General features: G+C 42.1%; 3 protein-coding genes across 15 annotated transcripts in view; 2 read left to right on the top strand and 1 right to left on the bottom strand.

Moving 5' to 3' along the window:
* The window catches only part of NKIRAS1 (NFKB inhibitor interacting Ras-like 1), a 67,533-nt gene that overhangs the window by 26,597 nt on the left and 19,491 nt on the right, over positions 1–21,445 (top strand). The window contains exons 1-4 of one of the 5 annotated variants that reach the window (XM_011933766.1): positions 5,960–6,108; positions 8,299–8,364; positions 14,651–14,772; positions 15,253–15,363. In XM_011933766.1, coding sequence (XP_011789156.1) covers positions 15,270–15,363 — 94 coding nt within the window. In that variant the 5' untranslated portion in view covers positions 5,960–6,108; positions 8,299–8,364; positions 14,651–14,772; positions 15,253–15,269. Of the gene's footprint in view, positions 1–5,922; positions 6,189–8,298; positions 8,365–14,650; positions 14,773–15,252; positions 15,364–21,445 lie in introns of those variants that run through there. The other 4 variants (XM_011933762.1, XM_011933763.1, XM_011933764.1 and 1 more) reach the window with 4 other exon arrangements.
* On the bottom strand, positions 1,263–6,587 carry RPL15 (ribosomal protein L15). 9 transcript variants are annotated; one of them, XM_011933759.1, is made up of 5 exons: positions 5,815–6,587; positions 4,962–5,143; positions 4,423–4,559; positions 3,762–3,812; positions 1,263–1,433 (listed from the first exon to the last, which is right to left on the bottom strand). In XM_011933759.1, the coding sequence occupies exons 2-5, from the start codon at positions 5,131–5,133 to the stop codon at positions 1,356–1,358; spliced, it is 438 nt and encodes a 145-aa protein (XP_011789149.1). In that variant the 5' UTR covers positions 5,134–5,143; positions 5,815–6,587; the 3' UTR covers positions 1,263–1,355. The 9 variants fall into 9 exon arrangements, with proteins under 9 accessions (XP_011789149.1, XP_011789151.1, XP_011789143.1 ...); XM_011933761.1 differs by having other exon boundaries at positions 1,356–1,433; positions 5,749–5,861; XM_011933753.1 differs by lacking the exon at positions 1,263–1,433 and adding an exon at positions 2,182–2,355 and having other exon boundaries at positions 3,502–3,812.
* LOC105505817 lies at positions 5,267–6,035 on the top strand. The gene is made up of 2 exons (XM_011933778.1): positions 5,267–5,478; positions 5,549–6,035. The coding sequence occupies exons 1-2, from the start codon at positions 5,300–5,302 to the stop codon at positions 6,033–6,035; spliced, it is 666 nt and encodes a 221-aa protein (XP_011789168.1). The 5' UTR covers positions 5,267–5,299.

Genomic DNA, 21,445 nt, shown 5'->3' with positions numbered 1-21,445 from the left:
ACTTGGGGGAAAAAAGGAAAAAATACGTATGTAGGCCGGGCACAGTGGCTCACACCTGTAATCCCAGCACTTTGGGAAGCAGAGATGCGAAGATTGCTTGAGCCCAGAACTTTGAGACCAGCTTGAGCAACATGGTGAGACTCTGTTTCTACAAAAAATACAAAAATTAGCCTGGCATGGTGGTGTGCACCTGTGGTCCCAGCTACTTGAGAGGCTGAGGTGGGAGGATCGCTTGAGCCTAGGAGGTTGAGGCTGCAGTAAGCTGTGAACGCACCACTACACTCCAGCCTGGGCAACAGTGAGACCCTGTCTCAAAATAAAAAAATATTGTTAAACTGATCACATTGCCTCCAAGGACGGGAACTAGGAGGCAGAAGGGTTTGTACTGTAGAGCCTATACTTATTTTTTGAATTTTTAACATTAATGTATTATCTAACAAAAACTTTAAGTTGGCCGGGCACAGTGGCCAACTGTAATCCTGGCACTTTGGGAGGCCAAGGCGGGAGGATCACCTGAGGTCAGGAGTTCGAGACCATCCTGGCCAACATGGCCAACATGGTGAAACCCCGTCTACTAAAAACACAAAAATTAGCTGGGTGTGGTGGTGTGCGCCTGTAGTCCCAGCTACTCAGGAGACTGAGGCAGGAGAATCACTTGAACCCAGGAGGCAGAAGTTGCAGTGAGCTGAGATCGTGCCACTGTACCCCAGCCTTGCGACAGAGTGAGACTCCATCTCAAAAAAAAAAAAAAAGAAAAAAGAAAAAGAAAATAAACTTTAAGTGTGTAGGATTTGAATTCAGTCTGTCACTGTATGACTTTAAGCAAGTTGCTTCATCTTTGCGTTTCCTCATTGGCAAAAAAGGGTTAATACTAGTAAGTGCACCTTTTGGGATTGTAAGAAATCAATTGTTATTTTTTTGAGACGAGTTCTGGCTCTGTCACCCAGGATGGAGTGCAGTGGTGTGATTTCGGAGGCTACAGGTGTGCAACACCATGCCCGGCTAATTTTTTTATTTTTTGTGAGATGGACTCTCACCACGTCGCTCAGGCTGGTCTCTAACTCATGAGCTCAAGCCCACCTTGGTTTCCAAAAGTGTTCGGATTACAGGTGTGAGCCACCACACCCAGCCAATTGTTGTTATTACTGAAGAAAATTTGGGCCCGGTGTGGTGGCTCATGCCTGTAATTCCAGCACTTTGGGAGGCCACAGCAGGTGGATCACTTGAGGTCAGGAGTTCAAGACCAGTTTGGCCAACACGGTGAAACCCCGTCTCTACTAAAAATACAAAAGTTAGCTGGGCGTGGCAGTGTGTGCCTGAGGTCCTGGCTATTTGGGAGGCTGAGGCAGAATCGCTCAAACCCGGGAGACAGACGTTGCAGTGAGCCGTGATTGCCCCACTGCACTCACACCTGGGTGGGAGTGACACTCCATCTGAAAAAAAGAAAAAAAAACTGAATAATCAATGTTGCTGTGTGAATTACATGCCATTACAGAAATAGTAAAGCAAAGGGGAACAGCTTGTGGGGCGGTCAGGGCATAGCCAATAAAGTGACCCTTAATATTGGAATAAAGTTTTCCCATCATAAAGGTATTAGAAGTGTTTGGTGTATTTGAAGAACAGCAAGGAGCCTGGGGTGAGGACAGCAATAGGACATGAGGTCACACATACAAAGTGGGAAGCTCATGAAAGCTATTGTGAGGACTTTTGATTGTTTTGCACAGGAGTGTCGTGATCAATTTAATAGGATCCCTTGGGCTACTGTGTGGAGATTAAACTGTAGGGTAGCAAGGACAGGGACAAGGTTTTCTTGTAGACAGACAACACTGACCTTTGGCCCGAACCCTTTCTCTCTTTCCCAAATTAGCCAGGTGTAAGTTGTTTTTTGTTTTTAAATAGAGGTCTCACTATGCTGCCCAGGCTGGCCTCAACAAATCTTCCAGCCTGTCTCCCAAAGTGCTGGGATTACAGGCCTGAGCCACCGCACCCAGCTGAAGAGTTTTAGATAAAAACTTAATTCATGCAATGATCAAAGAACTGAGAGAGTAAGTACATTTTATGCTACCTCAAATTATGTTATTTCCATAATCACATTTTGATGCTTTTTTGCTGGCTAGGGTATTTGGTTTGCTTTAAAGTACATTAGCACTAGATGACAAAAAATAACAGAAAGTCCATTTCTTTTAGTTTAATAGACATTTATTCCTTTAGTTGAACAACCTCTACACAATAAAAATGTATGACTTAAGATCTTTTTGTGTGTGTGTGTATGTGAAGAAATTTAGGTCTCAAGAACTTCTATGAACTTGCTGTGAGTACTTCCTGGAATTCAATTAACTGAGCCTTTTGAAACCCCTGAAGATCGGAGAAAATTGGTTCAGAGAAACGAGCATTTAAGTCAGTAAAGTCAGAATTTAGAATTGGGCAATTCCTTGTCTACCTTTTCTTTATACTCAAATCCACCCTGGGAAACAGTCCAGTCTCCTGGAAGACGTGATAGAAACAGAAATGCAGTGTGGTGGTATACTCAAAGTGGGAGCACAAGTGATGGCCCAACTTTGTGGAATGTAAGGATTTTTAGGGTAGTTTGGCCAGGAACAAGAGAAGTAACTGCACAAAAGACATACAGTTGCAAACCATGCACTTATGACCTTTTCTGTAGCCTATGGGAGTGCACAGAATGGGTAACCCAAGATGTTTTTAAGACTGACTGGACTAAGAATGAGGTACTTATAGTCAACTACTTTCCCCCCTAATGTGACTTAAGGGATTCATAATGATCACAATTAGCATTACGGTTAAATATTTTAGGATTGACTTCTCACACTTGAAAGGAATTCATCTAATGGCCACTGACTTACCAGCTTCCCACCCTAGCATTCATTGCTAGCTTACCAATCTTAAGGCTAATTTTATCTCACATTCAATTTCAAAACACACCAGTGTTAATACCACTACCACCAATCATTGAATTACATGAAGCCACGACACTGAACCAGGAGCTTTCACCTTTTTTATGTGAATTTAAAATGGTACTGTGGAGGCGGAAGCAATTTTCTTCAGGCTAACCCAGATTTTCTAAAGCCCAGTTAAAAAAGTCTGTACCTGTCAAACTAAAAAAACCTAGCCACTTGAAAGTAAACCAGCAGAGCGCTGCCATCACCAACAAAGCTGCAGGTTTCATCACATGCACCAGACAAATCTACAGAGCTAGTTTCAGTTCTCTTGAAGAATTTATTTTAAACCTATTATACCACAGTATGTTTTATACACTGACATACAACTCCCTAATAAGATAAAGCAAAGACAAAAAAGTTTATCTTATTAGAAACAAGATACACCACCACTTATCGTCTTCAAACATTATTGCACTTTAACTTTCTTAATTTGACAAAGCATTCAAGAAACAATCTGCAGACTAGTTTTAACAGACAAATAACACCTGTAAGCAGACATGACTGTCCTAAATTGTTTATTAGGTATGAATTTTACAAACTTTACTTATATTAGCGGTAACGGTGGAGCTGGAGAGTATTGCGCCTTCTCCAAGCTGCCCGGCGAGAACCACCAATAGTATGGTGGAACTTATGGCCCTTTCCAAGGCCACGGCTCTTTCGGCCTGCAGATGTCAGCCCACGCATCTCCCTGTGCTTGTGGACTGGTTTGGTGATCCACTGGGTGTCAGGATTTCTTCTGATAGCTTTATGGAATGGATCAATGAGGATAACCTCAAAAAATTTGTATGTGGAATCTTCTCCAACCCAGTAAGAATTCAGGACTCTCAGAGCCCCACAGTGGCGTCCAGCTCGCTCCTGGAATAGGAAAAAAGGCCCAGGTCAGTCTCCCACATTGCCTATAGCAGCAAGTCAGAAAGAATTTTAATTTTCAACTCTAGTTCACCACCAGACAGGAGTCTTTTACTACTCAAGTATTCACTAAGCATCTCTCCCTAGACTATCACAAGTATAATGAGATAAAGTAAACTTGCTAAAACAACACACATAAATATAGACTGAAACACATCATTCCCTCTTAATACTCCATTCCTTACTAATACCTGGGTAACAAAATTTAGGGTTTGAGGACCTTATCTTTTTCCAATACAACTGAGAGCTCAGCAACGTTTAGCTTTAAAAATATCTAGTATATATTTTAGGCTCTGCAGGCCACATTTGGTCTCTTTTGCATATTCTTGCCTTTAAAGCTTAGCTTCCACAAGTAATTCCAGTATATACACACGCATTTGTAACAAAGACTTACAAGTCTTTCAAGCAATTACTCTTTACCAAGACTAGTAAAAATCACAAACCCTGTTTTATACACGAGACAGCTCACGTTAAGTACAATCAGAAGAGTTGCTTAAATGTCTCTCCCACCGTCCCCAGGCAGTATTCAATGTAACTGCTACTCAAACCCATTTACCTCTGCAACGGACTGAAGGCTTCGAGCAAACTTTAGCTGGTTAACACCATGATGGACAGGCTTGCCGTAAGTTGCACCCTTAGGAACTGGGCGTTTTCGGCCACCACGGCGAACACGAATCCTATATATAACGTAACCTACACACAAACACACACAAAATTAGTGATCTTACAGGAAGCCCATCAGGCTTAAGACTCAATGGCTTGTCATTAACACTCCACCAAAAATACTTCAATAGTAAGTTAATGCTATATAATGGAAAAAAATAAAACACATCCCAGTCTGTCAACGTACTTAGGTGACTCACACAGGGAGACACACTGTTTGCTTTAGTCTGAACTCATCCAGATCTGTAACCTTTGACGCACTTGCCACTTTAGACAACAAGTGCATAAAGTAACTGACCAGTGCTGCTAGCTCTATTCTGTCAAAGCCCTATGAGTAGACAGACACTGGGGCAGCAGTGTCTTCCTACGAGCTAGTTTCCAACTTCCCTGGAATACAATTTTATCCTAGCATCCAGGCAGTCGATCACGTACCTTGCTTGGCCTTGTACCCCAGTCGGCGCGCTTTATCAGGCCGGGTGGGGCGGGGAGCCCTGTGGAGAGCAGAGAGCTGGCGGTACTGCCAGCAGCGGACCCTCAGAAGAAAGCGCATGACATCAGACTGCTTCTTTCTCCATAGCTCCTGGATGTACTTGTATGCACCCATCTTGGCTTACCTGTGAAATCAAAATGGGTATTAAATATCATCCGCTTGAGGCACAATAAGACGACCCTACTCGTCCATCTTAGTTCCCCAACAAGCACAAGGAAACCGCCGGGAATGAAAATGGCTCTGCACCAACAGCCGGGGAGAGCTAGCCCAACCCCCACCAATGCTCCCACGGAGCAGCGTTCAGTCACCTCCGCAACCCTGGCGCGGTGCTCGGCACGTTTTGGTGGGGCGAATGAACAGAGCCAGAAGTGAGCACCAAGGGGGCGGGTGGCTGCGGCAGGCGGCGTCCCCAAGGGGAACCTGCAAGGAGATGCCGCTGACACAACAGGGCAAGGTACTGCTGCGGTCGCCGAGGATTAACTCTCGAGGAAAATGCATCTACCCCACCCAACCAGCAGCCTCTCTTTAGGCTGCCTTGTCCCGGGCGCCCCATTCGTCAGCCTCACGCCTCCTCCAGGATCCGGGCCCAGCTCGAATTCGCGCCGCCATCACATCTTCGCTCAACCCGCCCCGGGGGCCGCCTCTCCACCCCCTCGCTGTCCCGCATCCTGACCAAACTCTGGCCGCACAGGAGGGAGACCTATCTCGGAGTACGCAGGGTCCCCGGGCCTGGATGGCTGAAGAGGAAGACGATCAACGGCGGATGGAAGAGCAAAGATCTCCAAAGCAGCCTACCTGATGGCTGCCGCCAGACGGAAAGGAAAGAGCTGTACTCCCACAATCCCTTTTGGGCTCCTCCCCCACCTCAGCCAACCTCTTTCCGGTGGAAAACTGCGTCCTCCCAGAGCCTCATGGGACATGTAGTTCCAGCATCGCGCCTGGTGGGCGGAGTTCTGCCGAGTGGGGCGCAGTCGCACCTATTGTCCCACCCCCTGCTCCGCAGGATTCCATCCTGAGCGGCCGGGGTGAGAGAGTTGGCGGTGAGGCCTCGGTAAGCGAGCGTCGGTGACTGTCCCGCCGCGAGAGGAGGCAAGTTGAGGTCCAGGTTCCAAAGCCGGTGACCGCGTACCGCGGTGAGCGGCTGTCTTTGAGGTCAGAGGAGAGAACAGGTTTATTTCTCGCACCGCGGGCTCTCTTCCCGCGGAGTCTCTGCGTCTCCGCGCTGCGCTGTCCCTCTCTGGCCCCCGCACGACGGGCGCAGAAATCTGGGCCCCAGCGCTGCGCTGAGAGACCCCCTGACGCTTCGCCAGCCCCCCAGGGAGGCCTTCACGGAGTAGGGGCGTCGCGGGTGGGGGCGCTCGCTGTGTCCCTTCAGCTCCACACTGCGTGAAGCTCCCGCAGGCCCCAGCTCCCAGGGATTTTGTCCTAAAAAAGGGTCACGGACTGGTTGGATTGCGGGCGGCTCGGCGCTTTTTCTACATACGGATTTCGTCCCAAATTTGCTAACATCAGAACCACGGTTTTTCAGAAAAGCAAATGTTTATTTGCCAAGACCTGTTTGACAGGTGTGAATGTTTTAGGGAAGAAATGCCGAGAAAATGCTGGCATTTTGCGCTTCGGTTTTTTGTTTTTTGTTTTTTTGAATTAAGAAATAGGTTACTGGCTTATTTTGCTTCTCCAGAATATTTTCATTTTTGATATAGTCATGTGGTTTTAATTTCCTTCCAGTTTCTGCGTTCGAATATGGCAAAGGCTTAAAAGAATCGTTCTCTCTTAATCGTAGCGGTTTTGATTATCTTTTTTCCTACATCATATTTTTCTTTCTTTTTAAATCACAGCTTTACGTTTTTAAGTGTCTCCATCTGATACATTGATTGAGTCAACAAATATTTATTAAGTGTCCAATATGTGCCAGGCATAGTTGCTAGGGATGCAGCAGCAAACAACGCAGAAATTTTGGCCTTCTTGGAAACGGGCAGTAAGCAGAAGTAAGCTGTATGTTGGGTTTGGTGGTAAATGCTAAGGAAAAACGGTAAGGGGAGGGAAGTGATGAGGGAGTGCTAGGGGGTGGGGCTTGCAATTTGGGTTGGAATGTCCAGGTTGTCTTTTAGAGAAGGTAACATTTAAGAAAGGACCTTAAGGATAGGAGTCTGGGAGTAAGAGTAGGGGTCTGATTCAGGCAGAGGGAAGAACGCCGAGACTGGAGCATGCAAGGTGAATAGAGGAGCGGCAGGGAAGCACTGTGGCCGAACTTCACAGTAGGAGAAAGTGGGAAATGATGTCAGAGAGGTGAAGGGTCTTACATGGACTTTGGATTTCATTGTAAAATTTTGAACAGAAGGATGACTTCATATGGCGTACATTTTAAAAAGATAATTTGGATTACTCCTTTTGAGGCTAAAGGGAGAGCAAAAATGGAAGCAGAGAGACTACTTCGGAAATTGTATTAGTCTTCCATTGCTCCTGTAACAAATTTCAGCAACTTTCTTGGTTACTAACAATGCAAATTTACTGTCTTTTAGTCTGTAGATCGGACTAGGTCTGTAAATCTCACTAGGCTAAAACCAAAGTGTCACTAGGGTTGTGTTCCTTCTGGAGGTACTAGGGGAACATACATTTATTCCTTGGCTTTTCCACCTTATGAAGCCTGCCTGAATTCCTTGGCTCCTGACTTCTTCCTTCATCTTCACAGCCAGCAAAAGAGCATCTTCCAGTCACACCCTCTGCCCTCTCCAGCACTCCTGTGTCTTTCTTATAAAGACACTTGTGATTACATTGGGCCCACCTAGATAATTCAGGACAATATCTTCATATGGAAGTTCTTAATCACACCCGCAAAATTCTTGTATGAGTATGTAAAGTAACATATTCACAGGTTTGGGGGATTACGATGTCTTTGAGAGACCAGGTGAGAGAACGTGGTGCCTCACCCAGACCACTTCAGTAGTGATGAAAATGGTAAGCAGTGCAGCCCTGTATGTATTTCAACAGTGAGGATGACTGACTAAAAAGTTGAATGCGCTACTCTAGGCGCACTGCCTAGGGGCGTAGTCCAACTCGGTAAGGCGCAGTAAAAATAAATAAAAAATGTTGGATGAATCATTTGGAAAAAAATTTCTAGTAGTGTTAATAATCACTGCTAATTTATCAATCAGGTTTGCAGTTTTGTTTCTCAATTTGTAGTTTCTCAGTTAACAGTTTTACAAGATTTGGATTTGTGTTTCCAGTTGATTTTGAGATTCCTGAGGACAAGGGATGATTTCTGTTTTTGCCCCCTAGTTTGTCCCTGATAGCTGGCATGATGGTAGGCCCTCACTAAATGTTTGGTAAATGAATAAAAGAATGGTAAGCTAGATTCTGCTTATTACATTTTATTTTGTGCAATATTGTGTGCAAAACCTGTTGAATATATTTTTATGTATGTAAATATATTCATATATGGATAAGTGAAAGTATTCCACACCATGCGTAATGTTGACATAAGTAAATACACAGTGTAGGTGGTTTCCCCACATGACAGTATTTTTAGAGATTTGTGACATCTCTCCTATGATGTTAACAGTGTTTTGGTATTGTTTTTCTGGTTGCATCAGAAAGTTGTGTTTTACTTGTAACAGTAGAATGACCCACTTACATAGAAGAACAGAAGCACCAGCAGTTTTGGGGAGCTGTTTCTGATGGCTTTTCAAAGAGAATATTGACAAAGCATTTCACAGGAATGGACCAAGTCACATATTTATTCTGTTTTTTTTTTTTTTTTAGCCTCAAATTGGAGAGAGGAAGTTGTATTTATTCTCTAGCAACGTTATTGATTAGCCTGGAAAATAAAGCAATAAGTATTTAAGACTGCCCTGGATCTTGCCTATTAAGCATGTTCTCTTAGTAATTTACATCAAATGAGGTGTAATAGGTCACAGATTGAATTTTATTGCCCAGTTTCTTAGGGTAGGGATGTGACAAGTAGCTGTAACTACTGTTTTTTGTGTTCGCCTCAGTGTTGGCGTGTTCTCTGGATAAGCAACTTCTAATATCATAGCATCACAGTGTTGAAAGGAACCTAAAGGTGATCCATGTACTACAGAGCCTTTCGAATTGTTGAAACATAGATTTAAGTAAGAGGCTTGGTTATCCCAGGATCAGTTCGTGAGATTCAGTGCCCATTCAGAGTACTGCAGATGACCACCGTTGTATATTTCACAGGAAGTGGTGTGCATTTATTGTGTTTAGGACTTATTTAATTATAAGTGCTTTAAGAACCAAACTTTTAGTAGTTTTTATTTGTAAATCTGAAAATATCTAAGCATGAGAACCAGTTATTTGTAATGTGAGTTCCTGCCGTAGTGATCGTATATAGAAAATAAAGCATTTTTGTGTATGTGTTGTTTATTCAAAATGTTAATTATTTTTTAAAGAATTCTTAGCTTTGTAATTGATGGTAGCAAGGCACTCATTTGCTTTATGTAGTAGTATTGTTTCCTCTTTGGAAGGCAACCAGGAACCTACAATATTCAGCCATGCTTTGATTAATCACACTTATCTTTTCATCTTTGTTTTCTTTTTGATAGTGTAAAATATTTAATAAGGTCTGTGCTATCTCTTTGCTTTCCTTCCAAAAAATGCTTAAAATCCTTAGCTAGTGTTTTGAGCTACGTTTATTCAATTACTTTTACTGTTTGCCCGTGATGAAGACTTCTTTGGTGATATCAAAGTGAACTCCCCAATTTATTAATATACACACACAATACAGAACAATGTATAATTTTTAGCAAACGTTGTCTGTTAATCCTATTATCCTGATAATTATATTATCCTGATAATCATCAATGAGTGATCAAAGTACGTTTGTAGTGTACTACCTTTTTTTTTTTTTTTTGAGATGGAGTCTAGCTCTGTCTCCCAGGCTGGAGTGCAGGGGCGTGATCTCGGCTCACTGCAAGCCCCACCTAATTTTTTGTATTTTTGGTAGAGATGGGGTTTCACCATGTTAGCCAGGATGGTCTCGATCTCCTGACCTCATGATCCACCCGCCTCAGCCTCCCAAAGTGCTGGGATAACAGGCGTGAGCCACCGCGCGCGGCCTGCAGTGTACTACTTTTAAAGCAGATATAGTAAAATTACTTCCAAAGGTACTTGGAAAGCTTGATATCTGAATTTCTCAGGTTTCTGTTGGTGTCAGATTTTTCCAGTTTGCTGTAGTCCCCAGCACTCGTATTTGCCTCTTTTTTACAGGGGGCCTGTTGCTGTTAATCATTGGGTGTTTTTTTCCTTATAGCTGCCCACTTCACTCAGCTACAGTATGTGCCTGCCCTTTGGAGTTTATGCGTATATAAACTCAAAGAGACAGGGTCCCGATGTGGTGCCCAGGCCAAACTCCTGGCTCAAGCAATCCACCCACCTTGGCCTTCCGAAGCGTAGAGATTACAGATGTGAGCCACTCACTGCACCCGGCCTCTTTTGAGTGTTTTTGAAGATTGGCATAATGTGTGGATAAAGGCGTATTTTTTCAGTTGAACAGGAAAGGGAGAGTAGTAAAAATTGATACTTAGAAATTCCACTGAGGGTAAGAGATTTTCAGAGAAATAGAAATAACAATAGAGAAATTTGGATTTAAATTCCAACAGCAGCCTTTTCTGACAGAATTATGCTGTGCTATCATCATTTTTCCCATCCTCTAGGAGTTTCTTTTTCAGACTCTTCTCATGTGCCTACGTGGCAGTTTCTTTTAAAATTTAGCTATTATTAAAAAATATATATTCCTAAAGAAAGATACAGTGGTATCATAACTTGCAAAGAAATCACAATAGGCAGAGAGGAGTGTCCTTTGATCAATGAAGTGACATTAAATGTATCATAAATTCAGAGGTATCTGTAGAAAACCTTTTAAAATAGGCTGTTGTTGCAGATGAAGGAAATACCATACATACCATAGATGGTCAGTGTTACATAATGCCCTGCCCTTATAAATAAACACTGAGAATTTTTCTATTACAGTTAGGTTGAAAATATATAAAGAAAAGAAAGTCCCCTAAAAAAAGTGGTTCTCATGGAAGCCAGTATTTAATATTCTCAGAAGGTTTAGAATCTGAAGCATGCCACCAAGGAAATAATGGTTGTATGATGTAAGGGATGGCTAGTTGTCTATTGGTAAAGTGCAGTGTACTACTATGAAAATAAATACTGTGTTATTACTATGCTACAAAAATGGCAGCATTAAATTTTTTTATATGAGATTAGTGTTGTGGGTGATTTGGGTCATAAAAAAATTACAGATTGAGAAGATACAGTAGAGAAGACTTGAAATTTATTTGTGGCATAATGTTTCCAGTGTTGGTAGAAGACAGTATTGCTGTGCAACACACATGTGTGCAAATACAACTACTATATACCACCACCATTAAGATATATTCTGCACTTTGGGAGGCTGAGGCCAGCAGATCACTTGAGGTCAGGAGTTCAAGACCAGCTTGGCCAACGTGGTGAAATCCCATCTCTACTAAAAATATAAAAATTAGCCAGGTGTGGTGGCATGTGCCTGTAATCCCAGCTACTTGGGAGGCTAAGGCACGAGAATCGCTTGAACTCAGGAGGCGGAGGTTGCAGTGAGCCGAGACTGTGCCACTGCACTTCAGCCTAGGTGACATACACACACACACACAGATATATTCTGTAGTTGATGTGGTGAACAGAGGAGGATCCCTTGAATCCAGTAGTTCTAGGCGGTAGTGTACTGTGATTATACCTGTGAATAGCCACTGCACTCCAGCCTGGGCCGCATAGCAAGATCTGGTCTCTAAAAAACATGTGCGTTCCGTGTTGGGTTTTTATTATCACAATCCAGTGAGGATATGAGTGCCGAAGGATACCTAGCATCCCTTTTATCAGAATGCTTATTTGAACTTTCTTTTCTTTTTTTGTTTTTTTGAGACGGAGTCTCTGTCGCCCAGGCTGGAGTACAGTGGTGCCATCCCGGCTCACTGCAACCTCCACCTCCCAGGTTCAAGCAATTCTCCTGCTTCAACCTCCCAAGTAGCTGGGATTACAGGTGCCCACCACCACACTGGCTAATTTTTTGTATTTTTAGTAGAGACAGGTTTCACCATGTTGGCCAGGCTGGTCTTGAACTCCTCACCTCAAATGATCCACCCAACATGGCCTCCCAAAGTGCTGGGATTATAGGCGTGAGCCACTGCACCTGGCTGTGAAGTTTATTGTTAGAGCTCTTTTTGTTTGTTTTTATTTTAATTTTTTTTTGAGACAGAGTTTCACTCTTGCTGCCCAAGTTGGAGTGTAGTGGCGTGATTTCGGCTCACTGAAATCTCTGCCTCCCGAGTTTAAGTGATTCTCCTGCCTCAGCCTCTGCAGTAGTTGGGATTACAGGCACCCACCACCACATTCGGCTATTTTTTGTATTTTTAATAGAGATGGGGTTTCATCATGTTGGCCAGGATGGTTTCCAACTCCTGACCTCAGGTGATCCACCCACCTCGGCCTCCCAAAGTGCTGGGATTACAGGCGTGAGCCACCATGACTGGCGTTAGAGTTGTTTTTGACTGCAAGGAGTTGTAGTGTCCCTTTTAGCCAGGTTTATAGCATGGTCACTTATAGGTGAGCAGAGAATTAGGGGAAAGAAGGAGGTAGTGGGAGATGACAAACAGCAATGTAGAAATTTGAATTCTTTGTCTGTTGTATTTAATGATCCCTTTTAACTTTCTGCCTTGACTTCTGGTACCTTGCCTTCTGGAAAGAAAAGCCTTGAGGAAAGTTGAAGGAAATGTCACCTTACCTTGTTCTTACTTAGATATAAGTTGAGAAGCTAGGAGAGATTAATTTTCCTTTTCTTTCCAGTTTTAAGTGCATGGGCAATTTTTCTTTTTTTAAAAATTTTAAAATTATACTTTAAGTTCTAGGGCACACGTGCACAATGTGCAGGTTTGTTACATATGTATACATGGGCCATGTTGGTGTGCTGTACCCATTAACTCATCATTTACATTAGGTGTATCTCCTAATGCTATCCCTCCCCGCTCCCCCCACCCCACAACATGCCTCGGTGTATGATGTTCCCCACCCTGTGTCCAAGTGATCTCATTGTTCAGTTCTCACCTATGAGTGAGAACATGCGGTGTTTGGTTTTCTCTCCTTGCGATAGTTAGCTCAGAATGATGGTTTCCAGCTTCATCCATGTCCCTACAAAGGACATGAACTCATTGTTATGGCTGCATAGAATTCCATGGTGTATATGTGCCACATTTTCTTAATCCAGTCTATCATTGATGGACATTTGGGTTGGTTCCAAGTCTTTCCTCTTGTGAATAGTGCTATAAATAAACATACATGTGCATGTGTCTTTATAGCAGCATGATTTATAATCCTTTGGGTATATACCCAGTAATGGGATGGCTGGGTCAAATGGTATTTCTAGTTCTAGATCCTTGAGGAATCAATCGCTACACTGTCTTCCACAATGGCTGAACTAGTTTACAGTCCCACCAACAGTGTAAAAGCATTCCTATTTCTCCACATCCTCTCCAGCACCTGTTGTTTCCTTTTTAATGATCGCCATTCTAACTGGTGTGAGATGGTATCTCATTGTGGTTTTGATTTGCATTTCTCTGATGGCCAGTGATGATGAGCATTTTTTCATGTGTCTGTTGGCTGCATAAATGTCTTCTTTTGAGAAGTGTATGTTCATATCCTTTGCCCACTTTTTGATGGGTTTGATTTTTTTCTTGTAAATTTGTTTGAGTTCTTTGTAGGTCTTGGATATTAGCCCTTTGTCAGCTGGGTAGATTGCAAAAATTTTCTTCCATTCTGTAGGTTGCCTCCACTCTGATGGTAGTTTCTTTTGCTGCGCAGAAGCTCTTTAGTTTAATTAGATCCCATTTGTCTATTTTGGCTTTTGTTGCCATTGCTTTTGGTATTTTAGTCATGAAGTCCTGTGCATGGGCAGTTTTTCTAGTGTTGTCTATTCTTCCTCAAAAAGAAGTATGACTAAGAAGGCCCATGTGACAGGCGCAGTAGCTCACGCCTGTAATCGCAGCACTTTGGGAGGCCGAGGCAGACGGATCATTTGAGATCAGGAGTTTGAGACCATCCTGGCCAACGTAGTGAAACCCCATCTCTACTAAAAATACAAAAATTTCATTGGGCATAGTGGCAGGTACCTGTAATCCCAGCTACTCGGGAGATTGAGGCAGGAGAATCGCTTGCCCTCAGGAAGCAGAAGTTGCAGTGAACTAAGATCTCTCCACTGCACTCCAGCCTGAGTGACAGAACTAGACTCCATCTCAAAAAAAAAAAAAAAAAAAACCACGTGACTATCAAAATCCAGTTTCTTCTCTTCCTGAGAAAAGACTGACATAAACATTCATGTTTCTCTGAAAAATCATGTCCATTTTCTAAAAATTTTATCCTCATGCCTCCTTAAATTTTTACTTAAATGTTTATTTTTCCAGGTAAATATTAATGAGTAGGCAGTCTCTTTCAAGGATTTAAGAGTCTGTTGGATTCCTATAGACTTAATCAGTATTGAAATATTCTTCATATAAAATATATTTATTCTTTTTGAAAACAAAGATGTATTCATATCTATCCATGTATTTTATTTATTTATTTATTTTTTGTTGTTGAGATGGAGTCTAGCTCTTTCACCCAGTCTGGAGTGAAGTGGCGCAATCTCGGCTCACTGCAACCTCTGCCCCCTGGGTTCAAGCGATTCTCCTGCCTCACCCTACTGAGTAGCTGGGATTACAGGCGTGTGCCACCATGCCTGGCTAATTCCCAAGCGATTCTCCTGCCTCAGCCTACTGAGTAGCTGGGATTACAGGCGTGTGCCACCATGCCTGGCTAATTTTTGTATTTTTAGTGGAGACGGGGTTTCACCATGTTGGCCAGGCTGGTCCCGACCTCTTGACCTCGGGTAATCCACCCGCCTCAGCCTCCCAAAGTGGTAGGATTACAGGCGTGAGCCACTGTGCCCGGCCTGAAGTCTTATATTTATCTACATTGTCTCTGTCAGATATGTAAGAAACTGATAATGCTTATTGCTCTAAGGGAGCAAATGGGAGACTGGGGAATGGGATTTGGAAGGCTATACCTTATTCTGTATCTCCTTTACTGTATTTGAAAATTTCCCCTGTGCATGTGTTACATATTAAATTGAAATACTGAAATAAAAAGAAATGGTTAGTTTCAACAGTATACAATTTAAAAGACCTTCTGTTCTCTCCACAGTAATATCCTGAGAGAAGATGGGAAAGGGCTGCAAGGTTGTGGTTTGTGGATTGTTATCTGTGGGGAAAACTGCAATTTTGGAGCAGCTCCTTTACGGAAATCATACTATTGGTAAGATTGTTTTTCTCTAGTTTGTCTGTAGGTTCTGGGAGCTGTCAGGGGTGTTCTGTTGGTCATGCTAAACTAAAGATGGTTGATGGTACATAAAGGGGAGGTATAATCCAGAGGGACCAAAAGAGATTAAGAGGGAGGAAAAGAGGAGGGAAAAAAGTCTTGATGTTATTGAAATTCAAGAGTGCCTGCTGTAAGTTATCACAGATAAGGAAAGAAATGGCCAATATAGACAGATCAATGTGGATATATTTTGTATATATGTGATTTCCTGTGTATTTACATAATGAATGGTGGTCTACAACTCATAGAAACACTGATTTAAGAAAACATGACTTTCTACTGGGCGTGGTGGCTCAGGCCTGTAATCCCAGCACTTTGGGAGGCTGAGGCAGGTGGATCACCTGAGGTCAGGAGTTCAAGACCAGCCTGGCCAACATGGTGAAACTCATCTCTACTAAAAATACAACATTAGCCAGACATAGTAGCAGATGCCTGTAATCCTGCTACTTGGGGGGCTGAGGCAGGAGAATCTCTTGAACCTGGGAGGCCAAGGTTGCAGTGAGCCAAGATGGTGTTACTGCACTCCAGCCTGGGCTACAGAGCAAGACTGTCTCAAAAAAAAAAAAAAAAAGGCCGAGCTCGATGGCTTACACCTGTAATCCAAGCACTTTGGGAGGCTGAGGCAGGCAAATCGTGAGGTCAAGAGATCAAGACCATCCTGGCCAACATGGTGAAACCCTGTCTCTACTAAAAATACAAAAATTAGCTGAGTGTAGTGGTGCACACCTGTAGTCCCAGTTACTTAGGAGGCTGAGATAGGAGAATCACTTGAACATGAGAGGCAGAGGTTGCAGTGAGCCGAGATCACACCACTGCACTCCAGCCTGGCAACAGAGCGAGACTCCATCTCAAAGAAAAAAAAAAAAAAAACACGACTTCCCAGAGCTGCTGTATATAGATTTTTAAAAATGGAAGAAACAGCTGTTTGGTGAGTATGACTTAATTTTGTTAATTGGGCTACCTCATTCATTTATTCATTTATTGAGTCAAATAATTCTTTATTAGTATTTGCTATATGATACGTGTAATCAGGCCTTGGGTTACAGAGGTGAAGATATCATCTCTGGAGGTCATGGCTTAGTAAGGAAGATAGATATTACAGGTTAGAGTGAAGTGATGTTTGTGTTAGATAAGTAAATAGAGATCATCAAAGCATTTATTTCTGGCAAGTAACTTAAGCACATTTCTGTTTTTCTGAGATGGAGTCTCACTCTGTCTCCCAGGCTTGAGTGCAGTGGTACAATCTTGGCTCACTGCAACTTCTGCCTCCCGGGTTCAACCAATTCTCCTGTCTCAGCCTCCTGAGTAGCTGGGACTACAGGTGCGTGCCACCACTTCTGGCTAATTTTTGTATTCTTATTTTTTTTTTAGTAGAGACAGGGTTTCACCATGTTGGCCAGGCTGGTCTCGAACTCCTGGCCTTAAGTGATCCACCCACCTTGGCCTCCCAAAGTGCTGGGATTACAGGCGTGAGCCACCGCACCTGGCCCACCACACCTGGTCCACATTTCTATTTTTCATTAATCATTTCGATGTGCTCTGCTTCTCTTCTGTTTTTCTAAAATAATGTTTAACAATTGTGGTTAAATTCATATGTAGTGTTTATTGTAATACCTATGTCAGTAGTTCAAATTTTTTGGTTTTAGACTCCGTTTGTCCTGTGAAAACTTACTGAGGAGCCCGAACAGCTTTTGTTTATGTGGGCTATATCTTCCAACACTTACTGTATTAGAAATTAAAACTGGCCAGGCTGATGGCTCACAGTTTGGTAATCTCAGGACTTTGGGAGGCCAAGGTGGGAAGATCTCTTGGTCTCAGGAGTTTGAGACTAGCCTGAGACCTCATCTCCACTAAAAACAAAACAGAAAAAAAAAAAAAAAAGAAAAAAAGAAAGAAATTAGCCAGGTGGTCATGGTGGCATGCGCCTGTGGTCCCAGTTACTTGAGATGCTGGGGTGGGAGAATCACATGGGAGGTGAGTGAGCTTGATCAGCCTCATGGGAGGCTGCAGTGAGCCTTGATCACACCACTACATTCCAGTTTAGGAGACCCTGTCTCAAAAAAGGGAAAAAAAAGGAAAATGAAGACATTTGTAAACTACTTAATTTTTCTAAATGACACTAATAAACTCATTATATTCTAGAATAACTTTGTGAAAAATTTTATTTTCAAAATAGAAAGCTGGCATTGATTTACTTTTTAGAAAATCTTTTCTGATGTCCAACTTAATAGAATGCAATTATCATATCTATTAATACTTGTCTTTGTAATTAATCTGTTGTGATGAGGTGTTTTAGTTGAAATATATGAAGAAAATCCAGCCGCACACAGATGTGTAGTTGGAAAAGGTAGGAGGAATACTTTAATAGCCTTTTCAGGTAATTATGGATATTTTTCTTTGGTATTTCACTAAAACTCAACGAGTGATGGTTACTTAAAGGTTATTGCAGTGTAGAATCTGAAATCATATTTGTGAACCTTTTTACTCTACTAAATTGAAATCTCATTGATTGGTCCTGTATTTTAAATGGATCTTTTACCCAAGCAGAGTTTTCTAGCACCATGAATTGGTCATTTGGGAAATTTTGGTTCACCGAGATAAGCAAATCTTCCATATCACTTTTGTTAATATCACTACCAATTTCATCAGTATTGGGAATCTATCAAGTTCATGATGATGGATACAGTTCTGATTTTTGCCTGAAAGCTCAAATTTTATTGACAACAAATACTGTTACCATAGTTACTTTCCTTGAAATGCTAGGCTTCCTTTATTAATTTTTGAGAAAATGTTTGTCAAATATCATAAATACATAGTTTTTCTGTCATTTCTTATTTTTGAAAGTGACAGCTAGTTCAGCTTGCAATTCAAAACACACAAGAGATTTTCCTCGAGACAGTTACTGTAATTGTATGCAGAAATGCTTTGTGCATAGTTCCCATTTAATCCCATAGAATATTGAAAAGATACATACTTGTAATGCTTGAGATTTAATAAAATTAGTGATTTTTTGTCTTTTTTTTTTTTTTTCTCTTTTTTTCCTTTTTGAGGAGAATGGGGTCTCGCTATATTACCCAGGCAGGTCTTGAACTCCTGGGCTCAAGCTGTCCTCCCGCCTCTGCCTCCCTAAGAGCTGGGATTACAGGCGTGAGCCACTGCACCCCGCAAAATTAGTGATTTTTATTGCTTCATTAAGGACATTCTTAAGTAAAACTGGCTTTTTTATTTTTTAACCGCAAGCACAAGATGGTGAAGAGACGATCTAATGGTGACTATACATTTAGTGCCACTGACTTGATTTGCACTAAGGTACCGGCAGTTTTACCCACCATTGCTTTTCTACATCAGTACAAATGTCAACACAGTGGAAAATGCACATGTCTTAGTATTATTATGAATACAGTTTTGCCCATGTGGATCCCCTGAAAGGAGACCTCATGAGATCTGCAGAGCACAGTTGGAGAGCTGCTGGCATATATAAATACAGTATAAATACAGTACAATTGACCCTTCAACAGTGTGGGGGTTACGGGTGCCAATACCGCCCCCCCAGTCAGTTGAAAACCTGCATATAATTTTTGACTCCCCAGAAACTTAACTACTAATAGCTTACTGTTGACCAGAAGCCTTAAACCTGATAACATAAACAGTTGATTGCCATGTTTTATATGTTGTATTATATACTGTACTCTTAACAATAAAGTAAGCTAGAGATAAGAAAATGTTATTAAAGTCATAAGAAAGAAGCTGGGCGTGGTGGCTCACGCCTGTGATCCCAGCACTTTGGGAGGTTGAGGCAGGCAGATCACTTGAAGTCAGGAGAGTCAGGAGTTCAAGACCAGCATGGCCAACATGGCAAAACCCCGTCTCTACTGAAAATATAAAAATTAGGCGGGCATGGTGGCATGTGCTTGTAATCTCAGCTACCCGGGAGGCTGAGTCATGAGAATCTCTTGAACCCGGGAGGCAGAATTTATCGTGAGCCGAGATCACGCCACTGCACTCCAGCCTGGGCAGCAGAGCGAGACCTCAATAAAAACAAAAAACAAAAAACCTGCTTTAAAAAATAAAGGTTGTTTTGAAATGTATAAGAGGTTACCATTATTTAAATTTGAAAAGAAGAATGTAAGTGAAAAATAGCCACTGCAAAGGATGTAAGACCCTCTCTTTGATGATAATGCCTATAAAATAAAATCAGTGTCTCCCAGGCTGGAGTATAGTGGTGCAATCTTGGCTCACTGCAACCTCCACCTCCTGAGTTCAAGTGATTCTCCATCTCAAAAAGAAAAAGAAAAAAAAAAGAAACATAAGGAAGAGAAAATATATTTACTATTTAGTAACTGGAGGTGGTGCATCCAGTAAAGGTCTTCATCCTCATTGTTTTTATGTGGAGTAGACTGAGGAGAAGGAGAAGGGTTTGGTCTTGCTGTCGGGTGGCAGAGGAGAAAGAAAATCCTCATGTGAGACGTGAAGTTCAAACCTGTGTTGTTTAAGGCTCAGCTGTATTCTCAGTTGAGCAGTTTAGTATATACTGTGATTCTTTTTTTGTTGTTGTTGTTTTCATGGAAGCTAATATTTACTTTATTTGTCATTTCTTAGTTTTGTTTATACCTTTTGCTAGTTCTTTCCACGTAGTCCAGATGTTTCTCAGTTCTCCATGAGGTCAGCTCCATCAGATAATCTGTTTTTTTCTTGGCTGTGTCCTTCCAGGAGCTCTGTGTTCTTTTATCTACTGTGCCACCATCATCATGGAACTTCCCCTTTGTTTCTCCCTGTGATTTTTTTTTTTTTTTGAGACAGAGTCTCACTCTGTCACCCAGGCTGGAGTGCAGTGGCACGATCTCGGCTCACTGCAACCTCCGCCTCCTAGTTTCAAGTGATTCTCCTGCCTCAGCCTCCCAAGTAGCTGGGATTACAGGCATGCACCACCACGCCCGGCTAATTTTTTTATTTTTAGTAGAGACGGTTTCACCATGTTGCGCAGGCTGGTGTCAAACTCCTGGCCTCAAGCAATCTGCCCGCCTCGGCCTCCCAAAATCTTGGAATTACAGGCGTGAGCCACTGCACCTGGCCTCTCCCTGGTTTTGACTTCCTGTTTCTTAGATCTTTTGTCATCTTCTTTTGGCTTATACCTTTTTTTTTTTTGGAACACATTTTCCAGTACTTTTCTGAGTTTGAAAAGGTTGTACAGTAGAAGAAAACGTTCAGTGATGGCGGCCTTCAACATGCCCTCTGCCTGGCACCTAGTTGTGACGCTGGGGCTTCCAAATTGAGATATTTACTAACTGTGCTTGTGGTTTCCTTTACTTCATATCTGTGTTAGGTTCTGCTTCTTTCTGTTTCTAGGATTACATGTTAATTGTTATGGAGGGTCTCCTCAGATAGTTTTCTGAGAAAATATACGTGATGCATTTTTTGAGGCTTTGTATGTTTGAAACTGTCTTTATTTTACACTAACATTTGCATTGTAAGTTTGATGGGTATAGAACTCTAGGTCAAAAATAATATCCTTTCAGAATTTTGAAAGCATTGCGTATATGATTTAATCAATAATTATAAGACAAACCTTCACAAACTCTCCACATGGATCAAAAAGTACAACATTGAGGACAGGCCAGTGGCTCTGTGTTCCTCTGTCCAGTTGCAACTCATTCCTTCCCTTGACTTTTGGTTAATCATTCTTTTTATTTTTAATTGCCACGTATGTGTGTATCACTAAATAGTATAGTTTATTTTTGACCTGTGGATTTTATATGAATTAATCCATGTCTGGCTTCTTTTATTCAACATTGTATTTGTAAGACACATCAGGCCAGGCACGGTGGCTCACCACTGGCATCCCAACACTTTGGGAGGCCGAGGTGGGAAGATCACTTGATCCCAAGAGTTTGAGATCAGCCTGGGCAACATTGGGAGACCCCATCTCTATTTGGAAAAAAAAAAATAAAAGATTCATCCATTTTTGCCGTAGCTGTGGTGCTTTACTTTTCATTGATGTAACATTTTTTTTTTTTTTTTT

Source organism: Colobus angolensis, unplaced genomic scaffold, assembly GCF_000951035.1.
Source record: "Colobus angolensis palliatus isolate OR3802 unplaced genomic scaffold, Cang.pa_1.0 Scaffold129, whole genome shotgun sequence".
Taxonomy (NCBI): domain Eukaryota; kingdom Metazoa; phylum Chordata; class Mammalia; order Primates; family Cercopithecidae; genus Colobus; species Colobus angolensis.
This window is presented reverse-complemented; position numbering and strand designations above follow the sequence as displayed.